The sequence below is a fragment of the Indicator indicator genome, chromosome 7, assembly GCF_027791375.1.
Source record: "Indicator indicator isolate 239-I01 chromosome 7, UM_Iind_1.1, whole genome shotgun sequence".
Classification (NCBI taxonomy): Eukaryota; Metazoa; Chordata; class Aves; order Piciformes; family Indicatoridae; genus Indicator; species Indicator indicator.
The window spans coordinates 20,412,253-20,427,303 of NC_072016.1; the positions used below are offsets into that span (position 1 = coordinate 20,412,253).

At 37.3% G+C, this 15,051-nt stretch overlaps 1 protein-coding gene across 1 annotated transcript; it reads left to right on the top strand.

The window, feature by feature from the left end:
* Nucleotides 1–410: 410 nt before the first annotated feature.
* On the top strand, nt 411–8,195 carry SAMD8 (sterile alpha motif domain containing 8). Its single transcript, XM_054382172.1, has 5 exons — nt 411–991; nt 2,714–2,809; nt 3,518–3,635; nt 4,927–5,077; nt 7,237–8,195. Exons 1-5 carry the CDS (start codon nt 411–413, stop codon nt 7,539–7,541), a joined length of 1,251 nt encoding a protein of 416 aa, XP_054238147.1. The 3' UTR covers nt 7,542–8,195.
* The last annotated feature ends 6,856 nt before the right edge of the window (nt 8,196–15,051 follow it).

The following is a 15,051-nucleotide window of genomic DNA, read 5'->3' on the forward strand; positions in this document are numbered from 1 at the left end:
GTTTTAGCTTTAATTCAACTTTACGTGGTTGCTGGCTGTGCTTTCTTGCTTAGTTACGAACTGCAAGCAGTGGAAAAGACTAATGACTAAGCTGATACTTAAACAGAATAATCTTTTTCATTGCCTAGTGTAATTAACAAACTTGGTTTCTTTTTAATTTTTTTTTTAACAAAAGAATAAAACTAGACTGGGTGTTTCTAGAAAATGTCCTTCTTGATTAAAAAATGTTTTAAAACCATTTTAATATTGCTTACCTAATAAATTATGTGTCTGGTTTTTCTAGCCTTTGGGTAATTAAGCATCTAAGATGACACAAAACATATTGACATTTTAGTAATCTTCCTTCAAATATTCAGGCCTTGTTTCTTTCCAATATGTAACAGGTTGATTTTATTGGTGGACAGAGAAGAATGATGGCAGGCAATAACCAGATTTGCATCCAACGTTGGACAACCATGAATGTGGCCAAGTGGCTGAAAGAAGAAGGCTTCTGTGAATACGTGGATGTTTTGTGCAATAGACACAGGCTAGATGGAATTACACTACTGACACTTACAGAGTATGATTTACGATCCCCTCCCTTGGAAATCAAAATCCTGGGAGATATCAAAAGACTCATGTTGTCCATACGAAAACTACAGAAGCAACATATTGATGTCCTAGAAGAGCTGGGCTACAACAGTGATAGTCATGTTGGCACAGTGTGCCCAAGTATTGGTTCACTGCAGAGTACAGATTGGTTTTGTAATGGTGAAGTACCTCGGGACTATGATGGACCAATTAATGACTTGAATGGTGATCAATATCAATATACAAATGGCAAAAACAAACACTCTGCTCGAAGACTGGACCCAGAGTATTGGAAGACAATTCTAAGTTGTGTTTATGTTTTCATAGTGTTTGGCTTTACATCATTCGTTATGGTTATAGTACATGAGCGAGTACCTGACATGCAAACATATCCTCCTCTACCAGACATATTTCTAGATAGGTAAGCAATTTTCTTTTAAAGCAAAGTAGTAACATGATGATTAAAGTATAGGCTGTCTTTTCTTCATTCTCAGTTTCATACACTCTTAAAGATGTCTCTGCAAAGTACTAATTAGAGTGTAGTAAACCCTTCTGCTGAGTTTGAAATGTGCATGAGTTAGGGGCAGACATTTAGTTTAGCAGGGGAAAATGAATTGAGCTGTTCTGCCCAGTTTGCATTTAGTTCTACTAGCTGATCACAACACAGGAATTAATTTGTCCAGCCTCTCACTCTAGTAGAAACAGTGATGGTCAGCTGGCATAGATAGGGAGCCATATGCTTTTTCTGGAATCCATATGTTGCTATGAAGCTTAATGTGCCTTGATGCAGAAAAACTTCTGGTGAAGGAATATTTTGGTCTGCCAGTGAGCAAGGAAATTGGAAGGAAATAGCATTGTTACTGTATTTTTGCCCTCTCTCCCCTGTCAATTTAGGAAGTTGGTTTAGGGAACCTCTGAAGCAGATTAAATAGACCAGCACCTTTTTTAACCATAGAATATCTGTATACTAAAACACCATTGTGACTTATGCAGTACTTGCTCATTTTAAAAAGAAAATATTATACTTTAGGCAAAAAAGAGCCACAGTAACAAATGTGAAATTTTAATAATTGACTACGGATTGAATAAAAGATAAATGCTTGCTTTGAGGAAGTAAACTTATCCCATAGAGAACTTTTTTGACTAGAGAGTTTTAAAAGACAAGATAAACTGTTCAGTCTTCGTGATCTTATTCCTGCCAGTAATTTCCCTTTTAAGTAGTGGTTTTCATGAAGTCAGTAGGAGTCTAATCTTTTGACTTAAGTGTGTGGAATCCCCCATAAATTTAGACATAACTCAGCAAAGAAGTGACAGAGCACGGGAGCTATGTCGTTACTGGATTTTGTTCACGGGAGCTGACACGCTATTCAGCGGGCAACAGCTCGCAAAACAATGCAAGGGAATTACTGCAAAGCTGCATTGGAGCAGCACTTTGCTGCCCTTTTGTGTCAGAGGGAACACAAAACTATGAGGAGCAGCCTCTCTTGAAATCTGTTCAATCTGCATTTTGGTCAAATTGCAGAAGAAAAATGGTTACTGGTGCAGGAAAGTCTTAAATTTCTTGACAAGCAAGGCTAAAAGATTTGCATATAGTGATTATAATCAAAATTGAACTTTGAAAACAATTTTTATTTTTCCTGACATTTTTCTGTGCAGTTCTCCTTCATTACAAGTATTTAGGATTTTAAGCTTTGCAGCATTTCATTAATTGTGTTGACATGACATTCTTACAAGCATAAGCAGCATAGTTTACATGATGCAAGCTTGTGTCAGAATGAAAAAGGCTGTTGGGAAACAATGGGTAGAGGAACACATCCTGTTGGTAAATGACACATGTAAATTAAGTGTATGTACTAGTGTTTTCCTGCCTTAGTGCACTACATGTAAATGTCTGCTGAAAAGACGTTAGTAGAAAGGAGATGATGTAATTAAAAATTAATTCTAAGTCTATTTAATTCAATCTAACAAAATACTTGGTTGTAAATATTTTGTAAAATTTTGGGGGTTTGGTTGTAATTTGAACTTTTGTCAGATTAATGCAACTTAGTTTTGTAGTTAGAAGTTTATAGGATTTTATTCTCAATGCAAGAAGGGAAAATTAAGCCTTTGTATTGTAACTTTCTTGCTTCATCCCCTTTTTTAGTGTCCCTAGAATACCATGGGCTTTTGCTATGACTGAAGTATGTGGTGTAATTCTTTGCTACATTTGGTTATTGGTTCTTCTGCTTCACAAACACAGGTACAGTATGTAACATTCCAGTTAACTGGTGCTTTGATTCAGAGAAAGGACCGTAACAAGAATTTGTTACGATTGTTCAAGACTTTTCATTCAGTAAGTCTTGTGAGCTTCTAACACATCACTGCTAAAATGGATCAAAGAATTTAATAAAGAATGGTGATCTTACAGAGGAGTAATCTGAAATTACTTTCCTACCAGATTTAAGTTATTTTCTTCAGGGCATCTGTATTTCAGAGTTTTTAGTCTATGTTCTCATACAACAATTCTATATGTAAGAAAATCCTATGAGAATGAAATTCCCCAAGATGACTGGGCCATCCTACCAGCTTACTGTCACCAAAGGCCCCAAAACCCTTTTGTGTGCATGCATATGTTGAGTTAAATTTTTACCAGTTTGTTGATTTTTGCCAGTTTGCCAACATAAGGTATGAGTGCCAAAGCTAATGTGTGTTTTCAAAGGAGCGAAGCTGTACTGTTTGGTGGCAGTAAACTTGCTGGTGTGTCACCCTGTCATGTGGGAACCATACCTTTGCACTATTACTTTAAAATAAAGTTTGGGATTTTTACATGCAGTTAATTGCAGCAACGATGAAGGAACTTCATGGGATTAAGGTTGAGTGTGGGTAAAAAGCTTATCATAACTGTCCTTATTTAAAAAAAAAATATTTTTGGGGGCTCTTGCAATCAATTCCTGTGTACTTTTCCCAGGTCTATACTTCTGCGAAGGCTGTGCAGCCTCATGGGGACGGTGTTCTTACTACGTTGCGTTACAATGTTTGTTACCTCGCTCTCTGTGCCGGGACAACACCTGCAGTGTACTGGAAAGGTAAAATGTTAAAATGCTTTAAATAGTTTTTCTTGTTTCCTTTGTTAAAATGTTTATTTAAGATACAATTGAGATTGTTGTAACCGTAATGTCTTAGTTTAGTTTAGAGCAGACAGAAAATATATTTTACCCCTCCCAAAAGCAGAAAAATAAAAATGCGCCATACAGAATTGGAAATTTAAATGGATATACTATTTACAGATATTTACGCTATTTGCATAAATGCTAAACACCCAGATTCACATTTCAGCTTATAACAAGCTCATTAAGCCACAATCCTTCTGAAAAAACAGGCTTCAATGCCCCCCAGGCCTCTCACCATTCCTCCCTACCTCCCCAAGCTAAGCCCAACGGTGCAGCTATGAAACTAGCCAGAGCTGGGCCAGGCAGCAGCCCTCCCCCACACTGCCAGAGATGAGAGAACTGTGCTGGGAAGGGAGAGAGAGGCAGAAAAGGGCTGAATCGACTCTGCAACCTGTTTGTATATCAGAAGCAGGGTTTATGGAATACAATAACAAAAGGTTACAATTACCTATCTACGCCATTGGAGGACTTTTCAACTCTGTGGTTAAACTCACAACACCATAATGCTACTTTTATGTTTGTAAGAACAGGGTTGTTGCTCTACTATCGTCCTCCATGTCCTGCATTGCCGTTATGCAGGCAAGCGTTCTTAGGGGCACTTGCCACTTCAGAGAGGAAATAGTCGTTTGTGGAAGTGTGTGTGGAATATTTCACACTGTAAACCAGACAAAAAAAATCAGGAAAGTGTGCACTTAAGATTCTGGTTTCATGAAAAAAGGCTGAAAGTGGAGTGATTGCTTCTTTGTCTTGTTGGATGCATAGTTTCAGAAAAAAAACCTAAGCTGTTGTTATTTCACCCTTTCTAATGAGGACTATTCATAGAACTTGGGATTTTATGGTTTTATTCTAACTCTTAGTTAGAAGAGGTTTGAACTGAATATGTTGGAAACTTGACAATGTGACATTGCAAGGTTGAATATACTCAACATGGGGGCATTTATATTTGTATATAAATCACTTGCAACAAAATACTTGTTCTGTATTCCAGTATTCGTCAGAGGTATTACGAATATAATTAGTAATTATAGTTAGTAATGTTATTCACTGTCACAATAAAATCCAGAGATATGATGACCTGTGTTTTAATAAAAGACCCAAGGTGATAAATAGTATTAAACACACAGAGTGCTGAACAGCTAACTTTAGGGACATACTGCTCAGGCAGCAGGGCTGGAACTTACTGAAGGTTCATATCGCTGTCTTGTAGTTGTATGGCAATGTTTGGGCAAAACTCCAGCGGGCTTTTGCAATATGGAGTGGCTTTGGAATGACTCTGACTGGAGTACATACATGTGGAGACTATATGTTCAGTGGCCACACTGTTGTCCTGACCATGCTCAACTTCTTTGTCACAGAATGTAAGTACAGAATGTCAATACTTAAATGTCCTTAAGTGTTAAGAATACATACTGCTTGCTGTCAACCCGGGGTGTGAGAGTGTAAATACTCCAGGCTTGGAGAAATGGGGCTGGAAATCTGCCTGGTGGAAAAAGACCTGGGGGTGTTGCTCGACAGCCAGCTGAATATGAGGCAGCAGTGTGCCCAGGTGGCCAAGAAAGCAAACAGCATCCTGGCTTGTATTAGAAATAGGGTTGCCATTGGGACCAGGAAAGTGATTGTCCCCCTCTGTTTGGCAGTGGTGAGGCTGCAACTTGATGACTGTGTTCAGTTTTGGGCCGCTTGTTACAAGAAGGACATCAAAGTACTGGACTGTGTCCAAAGGAGGGCAGTGAAGCTGTGAAGGGTCTGGAGAGTAAGCCTTATGAGAAATGGCTGAGGGAACCGGAGTAGTTTAGTCTGGAGAAAAGGAGGCTGAGGGAAGGCCTTATTGCTAGAGGAAACAGTCTCAAGTTGTTCCAGGAGAGGCTTAGATAGGATAGTAGGAAAAATTTCTTAACCTAAAGGATTATTAAGCACTGGAATAGGCTGCCCGCAGAGGTGGTGGAGTCACCATCCCTGGATGTATTTAAAAGGTGTGTAGATTTGGTGCTTAGTGAGATGATTTAGTGGTGACTTGGCAGTGCTGGGTTAATGGTTATTCTTAATAGACCCTTCCTACCAAAAAGATTCTATCATTCTAAGTATTAAGAATATCTGCTGCTTGACCTCCTGTTATGGTTTAACCCCAGATAACAATTAAGCACCACCCAGGCACTTGCTCCCTCTTCTCTCACTTTCCTGGTCCTTCTGGCCACAGTTTCTAATACAGGCCAGGATGCTATTTGCGGTCTTGGCCACCTGGGCACACTGCTGCCCCATACTCAGGTGGCTGAATAGGGCGAGACAGCTAGGGAGGGAGAAAAAAAGTACAGCTTGTGGGTTGAGGTGAAGACAGTTTAATAGGACAGAAAAGGGAGGGAAAGTAATACAAATAGAAATACAAAATGAGTGATGCATAATGCACTTGCTCAGGACCTGCTGACCAATGCCCATCTGATCCCATCCCTGAGCCACAGTGCCCCTGACCAACTTCTCCCAGTTAATATACTGCACAAGACATCATATTGTATGGAACACCCCTCCCCAACTTCCCTGTGCACCCCCCAGCCTTCACTGGCAGGGCAGTATGAGTAGTTCTAAAGTCCTTGACTTAAAAAAAACATTGCTTAGCAACAACTACAACATCCCAGTGTTATCAACATTATTCTTGTCCAAAATCCAAAACAAAGCACTACAGCTGCTACTAGAGAGAAAATTATCTTAATTCCTGCTGAAACTAGGACACCTCCTCAAAGTTCAGACTGTAATTCTTAAGCAAGCAAGTAAAATACCAGATTGCTGATACTTTGCTCAGATTTGTGACAGTTTACTTGCAGACAGGAAAGGAACAACACCACCTAGATTAATTGAAGGATGAGTAGGGCACATTTGAAAGAACAATCAAGACAAGAAAATTAGAAAGGCTTTCTAGTTTGCTACTGAGAGAATGCTAGGGAAGATACTGTTCCTGTATTTGCCACTGACCCAATCAGGCAAAATACCCAGATAAGTGTCTGTACATTCAGTATAATCCCTAAAGCCAAAATACCAAACCTCATAATGAGTGAGAATCTATGAAACAATAGTGCTCTTTTGTGAAGTCAAAGTATGATTTGATACATAACATACTAAGCTAAGATAATTAGTTTGAGTTAACCTATGGCAGAATGACTGTAATAGCAGAGTAATGTATGGTTTATGACATGGAAAATGTATGATTTTTCATCAGAAGAAGTTGGTTGGGAAAAGAATTCTGCTTTGCGTGGTCCTACACCATTTCAGGATGCTCTGTTAATCCCAAAATGAATAATAGCTGTATTTGTAAATGAAGTCATTAAGTAATAGGCACTTAAGTGTTTTGATTTTTCTTTTTTTGGTGGGTTTGTTTGTTTGCTGTAGATATAATCAGTGTTTTCAGATGAAGACAGTAACTTCCTCACGCTTTTGGATGAAAAATCTGTGTAAAAATTGGCAAAGTCTAGGCTTAGATTTGTAGTGACCCAGATTTTTGAGACATTAACTTTCTGTTTTCTCCTAGATACACCAAGGAGCTGGAACTTCTTGCACACCTTGTCGTGGGTCCTGAATCTCTTTGGAATCTTCTTCATTTTGGCTGCACATGAACATTATTCTATAGATGTCTTCATTGCCTTTTACATCACTACAAGACTCTTTTTGTATTACCATACACTGGCTAATACTAGAGCATATCAACAGAGTAGGAGAGCAAGAATCTGGTTTCCAATGTTTTCTTTTTTTGAATGCAACGTTAATGGTACTGTTCCCAATGAGTATTGCTGGCCCTTTTCAAAACCTACTATACTCAAAAGATTGATTGGATGAAGAGTATGTGGTTCCATCCAGATTTTTATGAAGAGTTGCAACTAAGATCCTACAAGGCTAGCTGGGGGATAATGCAAAGTAACATTTTTTCACTCTGATCTCCTCTTCCTTGTTTGGTTTCTTAGATTCTTAGCCATAAAATGGGGTTCCCATACTTCACAGGAATATGTTTTGAGTTTCCATTGCTAAAATAGAAAACAATGCAGGGGCTAGTAAAGGGTATCAGGGAACCATGAATGAAAAGCAGAAAGCTGTTACCCGTAGTAAGGTTCTATGTGAATGTTTCTGTAAGTTTAACCTCAAGTACGTGTTTGTTCAGAATAGATTTATACACTTTACAGGTCCAAATCTCCATTACTTAATATGCTAGCCTGACTAAAAAATTAGAAATTTATGAAGACTTTCTTTTAAAACAGTCATAGATGTAATTTTCAAAACAATCTCTGTGTAAGCTTAACAATTGAGGAGTACTGTGTCATAATGAAGAAAGCAGTATAGTTCCTTGCCAAAAGGACCTCTGAACTGCTAAATAACAAGTCTTAAAGTATAATTGACAGTATAAATGGTCTGCATACAGGTTGCCAAAAGTGAAAGTCTGTCTTGTGGCTATGCAATGATGTTTGTTTTTGTTTTTTTTTTTTTAAATGAGAGCTTATTTAGTCTAGTCTATCAGTTGTTGATACAGTTGTTCTGGCACTTGAAGTTTTCCCCTTTGAGTTGAAATAAATGAGTTAAAATAACTGCCACATCCAATCAAAGCAATTAATTTTGCTTTAGTGAGTTTAAAGCCACAAAGTAACTTTTGAGTGGTTTTAATTGTTTTATACCCCAACCTGTGCATGTTTTTTAGAGCAGCTCTTGAACACTGAAAAAACAGAACATTCACCTTCATATATTTTATCGTCCCATAAATGGGTGGGGAAGATGCATGTAGTAACTTTTTTCAGGACAAGTAATAATAATGAGTATTGGAAATAGTGCATATGTTGATGTACGTTTTAGCATTCTGATGTCAACAATATGGTGAATCTCTATATATACACAGTATATTTGTTAATATGTATAAACACACATTATAACAAGTATGGGAAGAGACTAGTTCTTAAACTAAGTTGCTCATTCACTGCACTGAAAGATAACAGCACTATAAGCAGTTGAAGTTTGGTTGTTTAAAAAAAAAAAAACAAACAACAAAAAATCCACAACAAAACACCCCCCAAACAACACTTTCAGTTCATAATGAGTAAGCAAGGTTGTGTGATGGTCTCTTGTGTAATGGTTTGTAAGGGGACAATGCTAGTGTTGGCTGTAGAGTCTCAAAATTATATTTATGCTAAATGAAAACTGAGGGATTAAAGGTGCAAAACATAAAAGTAGTACAGACTTTCTAATTTGGTTATTGCAATTTCTGAATAGGTGATATGTGCAAAAGGTGGTGTAAGTTGTCTTTGGAAAGCTATACAAAGCACTTACAGCTTGGTACAAGCTGGCTTAATGTCCACGACATACTTAGGTTTGCAGGGGGGAAAAAAATCCCTTTGCAATTTTGCAAGACAGTTTTGTATTTGGAGACTTGTAACCTACTGTGGGCTACTCTTTTTTATGTTCCTTTTATAAACCTGGATTCTAGTAACTAGACTATATTTGGTTCTTCATAGTATATTGCTTCTGTAACTAAATTTAGCTCCTATTCCACAGAGGAATTGTGCATCTTAGAGCATCTTTGCCAACTGTATTGAGCACACATACATTATACTATTTGGCAGACTTCTGTATTTGTAACATTCCAATTTTTTAGCAAAATGGCAGATTTATACTATATTGTTCAGTCTGCTGTAGCCCGATGGCTCTTGGCATCCACTGCAGAAGTATGCTTACTACTAAGAAAAAAAGGGAGAAACTATTCTGAAAATATTCTGTACTTTTTATTTGCCATTCTTGTCTTTCTCATTTCAGAAAGACAATTTGAACATTCCTCTTGAGACTTTATAATGAAAGAGCTGTATTGGTTAATTTATATTTGCCTTTGCAATGCACACACAGTTACAAATGCTATTTTTTAAGCTCTAGGACACATCTATTCTCCTGATGTACAGGATTGTGTTCCAAGTTAAAGCATGAGAAGAGGTATCCAATTAAATTTGCAGAGCTGTTAACTCTGAAAAGAACCATATCAGTACGAACTGGCTTAGCTGTGTCTAAACTGAAAAATTACTTTGCAATTTAGGCACTCAGCAGAATTTTTAAGTCCAGCCCAGTGTAACAATGTTTACATAAAGTAAAGCTGTCTCATTTCAATACTATTTAAACAAAAAATGAAGTTCATAAACTTTGAAACGTTCTAATTTAATTATTCAATTCTGTTAAGTAAATCCACGTTTTAAATCAGCATTGCCTATTGGTGTTTTTCAAAGGAAACTTGTTCTTTTCTGCTGTTTCTCTTGATGCTGAATACCTGAGTCCAAGGTAAGTAATACACAGAGGTTGTTTTTGTGAGCATTGAAGTGGGTCAAAACTTCATCAGGATAATTGACCTGGTTTGGAAATGAATTTTTTCTGTCTATAAACATGCAAGAGGTAGGCTTGAAATTGATAGAAAAATCTGAGCTTGCATACAAAAATGCACAGGTCACTGAAAGTTGGTAAAGTAAGTGTTACTGTTCATTACATGGAAGCTAGTTGCAAGTAACTGACAGACTTAAAATTACATACCTTCTTTTTAAAGAGTCAGTGTTTTGAAAGCATTTTGCTGCTTCTCTGCTGCTGACAAGCACTTTCAAGTAAAGGCAGCAGAGAATCATTGGGACTTGGTTTTAAAGTTAAGTATGATCAGGGTTGTCCTTCCCACATATGTTAATGCAGCACCCTTTTTGTTGTCCTTTAACTTGCTGCACCTACTTTGTGCAAAGTCATCTTCTGTGGTCTGTGGAAATGCACAAGTAATCTGAATTCAGAGGAATTGAACGAGTTACTGAGTTATGCTAGCAAGTGCAAGTGTCAACATTAGTACTGCAAAGCGCAGAAACAATTCAGAGAAGTCTTAACTGAATGACTTGGGATATACAAAAGGAGGACCACATTTTTTTGGTACTAAAGCAAACCTAGTAGTGCTTAAGACTTGACAATAATCTTGAGCTCTTCCCTACTTATTAACTGGAGACATGTATACATGTAGTTGCAAGTGAGAGACACAGGCATTACCCCATCCCTTCCTCCCTGTCCTGTTGTACCTTACTATACAGCTTCTTAAAGTAAGTTTCCTATACTTTTTGTCTTTAGTTTTTCCTTTCTGGAAAATCCCTTAAACTATCATTTTTATGACATTACACCTGCACACAGAAATTAAATTTTCACAAATGTAGCTTTTTAGCAAATTCTGATTGCACTAACAAAAGCTTATTGGAGGTTCTTCAAGAAAGGTTCCTCCAGCTATTTTTGAATGATGATACAGAAATCTTTGATATATGCTAATTATCTTCATGTCCTCTGGCAAAAAAGGTAACATGAAAAGTGTTGGTACAGAAATATAGATAGGCTTGAAGTGTATGTCCAAGACTAGCAGGAATTGGATCTTCTAAGTGTGCTGCTTGTGGTGAATCAAATTAATGTGCTTAACTTTTAAGCAAATCACTGTTCTTGACTTCAGTGAGGATTACCATTTTAATGTAAGCATTTTCTTAATAAGGCCAAGCACATGCTGTGTGTGATACACTGCTACAGTTAATAGGAATAGGCAATGTCACTTTCTTTTTGTTTTTCCCTGGTTTCTTCCCTCTCATTTATTATAGAAGAAAACATTCCAGGCATCCAAAGCAATTACTAGTTAACTGGGTTCTGAGAGGATAAAACTGTAAAAAAAAAAAACCCTCTTGGTTTTATACTAAAGGAGATGATTTAGAAGTATTGAAACCTTTCAGTGAGGATAACAGCACATATTTCTATGATCTGTTCTGTATGGCTGTGTCATGTAGTGCCAAAAAGAGTATTGAAGGGAAAGAGGGAAGGGGCGAACTCAGACATAAATGCAAGTCTTGCAACAGTTAGTATCTCCTTGAGGTTTTTAATCACTGTTTACATACTTAGCACTGTGCTTGTCCACTACTATGTAGCTAGGTTTTGATGTATGAAAGTCCACTAGGTGTTCAAGCACCAAAACTATTGAGGAGATGAGTATTAATCATTAAATGTGCATTTGAAGAAACAGCATATGTTTCTGGGGGAAAAATGGTTTTGTGGACCTGGAGTATTAACAAGAGTAACCTATAACAACTGCTAGTTTTTCATCCTGTCAGTGTAGTTTTTACTGAAGAGTTGGGGAGAATTTGCAGTAAGCCAGAGACAATAATTGAATTTTTTTGTTTGTTTTGGTTTTCGGTGTTTTGGTTTGGTTGGTTGGTTTTCTGGGTTTTTTTGCAGGTATTTTTGTGTCATCTAGGATGCTTTTATAAAAACTTAACATGTAACTACGAAAACCATCATGGACTTGTCAAGATGGAAGTATATTTCGCAGAAGTCTGTGTGGTAAGCCAGCTTACTCTCTGAATTTTTGTGTGCATGTAGTGTTTATCAGTCAAGGGTTACTTGATGGGCCACTGATGATTCATACAGATTATTATTTCTGATGTATTTCTGAAATTGAAAAGAAACATCCGGAAACTATTCTAAACAGTAAACAGTATTTCTGGGGAAAAAGTCCTTTGGATTGAGTGTATTGATATCTTGTTCATTATATGAAGAAAAATATCTAAAAAAAATCCCTCACAACCCCTCAAACATGGTAGTATTGTGAAGAGTAAACTTTCTGTGTAGCAGTATCCTGCATACTTACCATTTATATTTTAAGAAATTTGCAGTGAGCATTATGTACATAACTCAATAACATGCACATTTTAAAAGGCACTTTGTAATAGGTATGTAAGAATTTAAGATGATAAATGTGGAGCACAATAACTTGACCTATTAGCTTGATGACTGCATAGGTAGAAAGTAACTTAGTTTTGTTCTTTCAGTCAATTTTTGTCAAATATGAGAAATTTTTCAAATGTGAAAAACCACAAACTGCATTGTATATAGTACTTAATGAGGTTGTAGAAACATAGCTTTTCACACTGCACAGTTGCTTCACTTTTGTTCTGACAGAAAATAGTATTAACTAATAGCTAGAAAGTATGCCAGTGAAGTTTAAAGTGAGTACTGTAAATAAGTAAATACTGTTTTGATTCTAAACTCAGATTGAATTAATATATGGTTTTATATCTTTGTTGTATTAAAACATATTTAAAAGTACTAAAATAAAATATTTGAAAGAGAAGTGTTTGATTTATTTAAATGATGGCTTATTGTCTCTGTTAGCATTGTGACCATTAAAACGTATCTGTGTAATCTAGATTTTAGAGTTCTTTTTCCCCAAAGCTCTGGTTTACTTGTGTGAAAATGCACACTTCATAATATCTATCTATCTATCTATCTATCTATCTATCTATCTATCTATCTATCTATCTATATCTATCTCTGTGTGCCTGCTGGTTTTGCCAGTTTTAAATTGTTTTGGCAAATCCCTTCAATTTTTTTTTTAATTAAAAAGCTAGAAAATGTATTCCATGTTCTGAGATTATGTCTAAATAAATCTACCCTGCTCCAGTTTAAAATCATTGCTCCTTGTCCTTTTAACTACAAGCCCTTTTAAAAACTCCTTCCCAAGCCTTCTTGTAGGTCCTCTTCAAATACTGGAATGTAGCTATAAGGTCTACCTGGAGCCTTTTCTTCTTTGGGCTGAACAGCCCCAATCCTTTCAGCCTGTCTTCATAGAAGAGGTGCTCTATGACTCTAAAGTAGATGGGAAATCTTCTAAAACAGATTGGGGAAACAAAAACATATTGGGAGAACTTCTAGAGAAAATATGCTCCAATACTGTTTAGAGATGTAAACTTCACAATACCTCAGTGTTGATATTTCAACCAGAGCTAGAAAGAGAAATAGTAGCTGCTATCGGTAATGAAGAAATAAAACACGATCTAAGCAGACGGGCTTGAGTTTGGTGTTAAAATGGAAGTGAAACATCTCTTACTAGCCTACATTCTTATTTGATAGAGTCTGAGGATAATCAACTTCAGATTGTCTTCAGATCACTATGTTCAGGTTTATTTTCAAAATTCTCATAAGGAAAACTGGCACAAACCGGAAACTACTCTCCTGATTAATTGAATGATTTTAAAATGCCTTTAGGATCTGCAAACTGTCTAATTATATAATTCCATCCTATATCTTCAGTGAACTTCTCCAAGGAAGTAGTTTATTCTTATCTATTAAATATGCAGGTGTCAGTCTCATTTACTGTACATAATTCCAAGTGTATAATAAATTGTTAATCTTGGCCTTTCACAAAGCTGTCAAAATAGTTCACAAAGACTAAGCATATTTTCACAACTACCTTTGGACTAACTTAAAATTATTTTTAAAAGCATAGGTGTGGTGGTGTTATGAGCTCTTCCTCCAGTATGGAAATAAGTAATGCTGACAAAATACAGTTGTTAGGGACCTGCTTGAAAGGGTCCAGTGCAAAGCCACAAAAATGATTAAGGGAGTGGAACATCTTCCTTACATGGAGTGACTGAGGGAGCTGGGTCTCTTTAGTTTGGAGAGGAGGAGACTAAAGGGTGACCTCCTTAATGTTCATAAATATGTAAAGGACAAGTGCCAAGAGGATAGTCAGGCTCTTCTCAGCTATGCCCAATGACAGAACAAGTGGCAATGGGTGGAAGTTGAGGCATAGGAAGTTCCATGGACATGTAAGGAAAAAAATTTTCACTGTGAGGGTGATGGTACGCTGGAACAGGCTGCATGGAGGGGTTGTGGAGTCTCCTCCTCTGGAGATACTCAACACCTGCCTGGATGTGTTCCTGTGGCAGAGGGGTTGGAGTAGATGATCTTTCGAGGTCCCTTCCGGCCCCTAACATTCTGCAATTCTGTGACACATACTACATGAATCTGTTACAAGCATGTGCATAAAGGCTGACGGAGCTGCATCTCTTTAGCTTGGGGGAGACTTGAGGGGTGACCTCACTAATGTTTATAAATATGTGAAGGGTGAGTATCAGGAAGACAACCATAGGCTTTTCTCAGTGATATCTAATGATAAGACGCGGGGCAATGGGTGCGAGCTGGAGCATAGAAGGTTTCACAAAAACATAAGGAAAAGCTGTTTCAGTGTGAGATCTGGAACAGGCTGTCCACAGGGTTTGTGAAGTCTTCTCTGGAGACATTCATAAACCTGCCTGGATGTGTTCCTGTGTGATCCTAGGTGATCCTGCTCTGGCAGGGGCATTGGACTAGATGATCTTTTGAGGTCCCTTCCGACACCTAACATTCTGTGATGTGCTTCAAACTATTTCTGGAGAAATAAATGTTCTGGGTGATGTACTAATTGAAGGTCACAGCCATGGTTTTAAGACTGCAGCTACTACTTATGACTGATTACCTTTTTAGTTTGGCACTCATCTGTGACAAATTC

What these genes read in the sequence shown, in the direction of transcription:
- SAMD8 (XM_054382172.1), top strand. Translation starts at nt 411, where the DNA reads ATGATGGCAGGCAATAACCAGATTTGCATCCAACGTTGGACAACCATG. An exon ending in CCAGACATATTTCTAGATAG is followed by an intron (nt 992 to 2,713) that starts GTAAGCAATTTT and finishes CCCCTTTTTTAG; the next exon opens with TGTCCCTAGAATACCATGGG. An exon ending in CAACTTCTTTGTCACAGAAT is followed by an intron (nt 5,078 to 7,236) that starts GTAAGTACAGAA and finishes GTTTTCTCCTAG; the next exon opens with ATACACCAAGGAGCTGGAAC.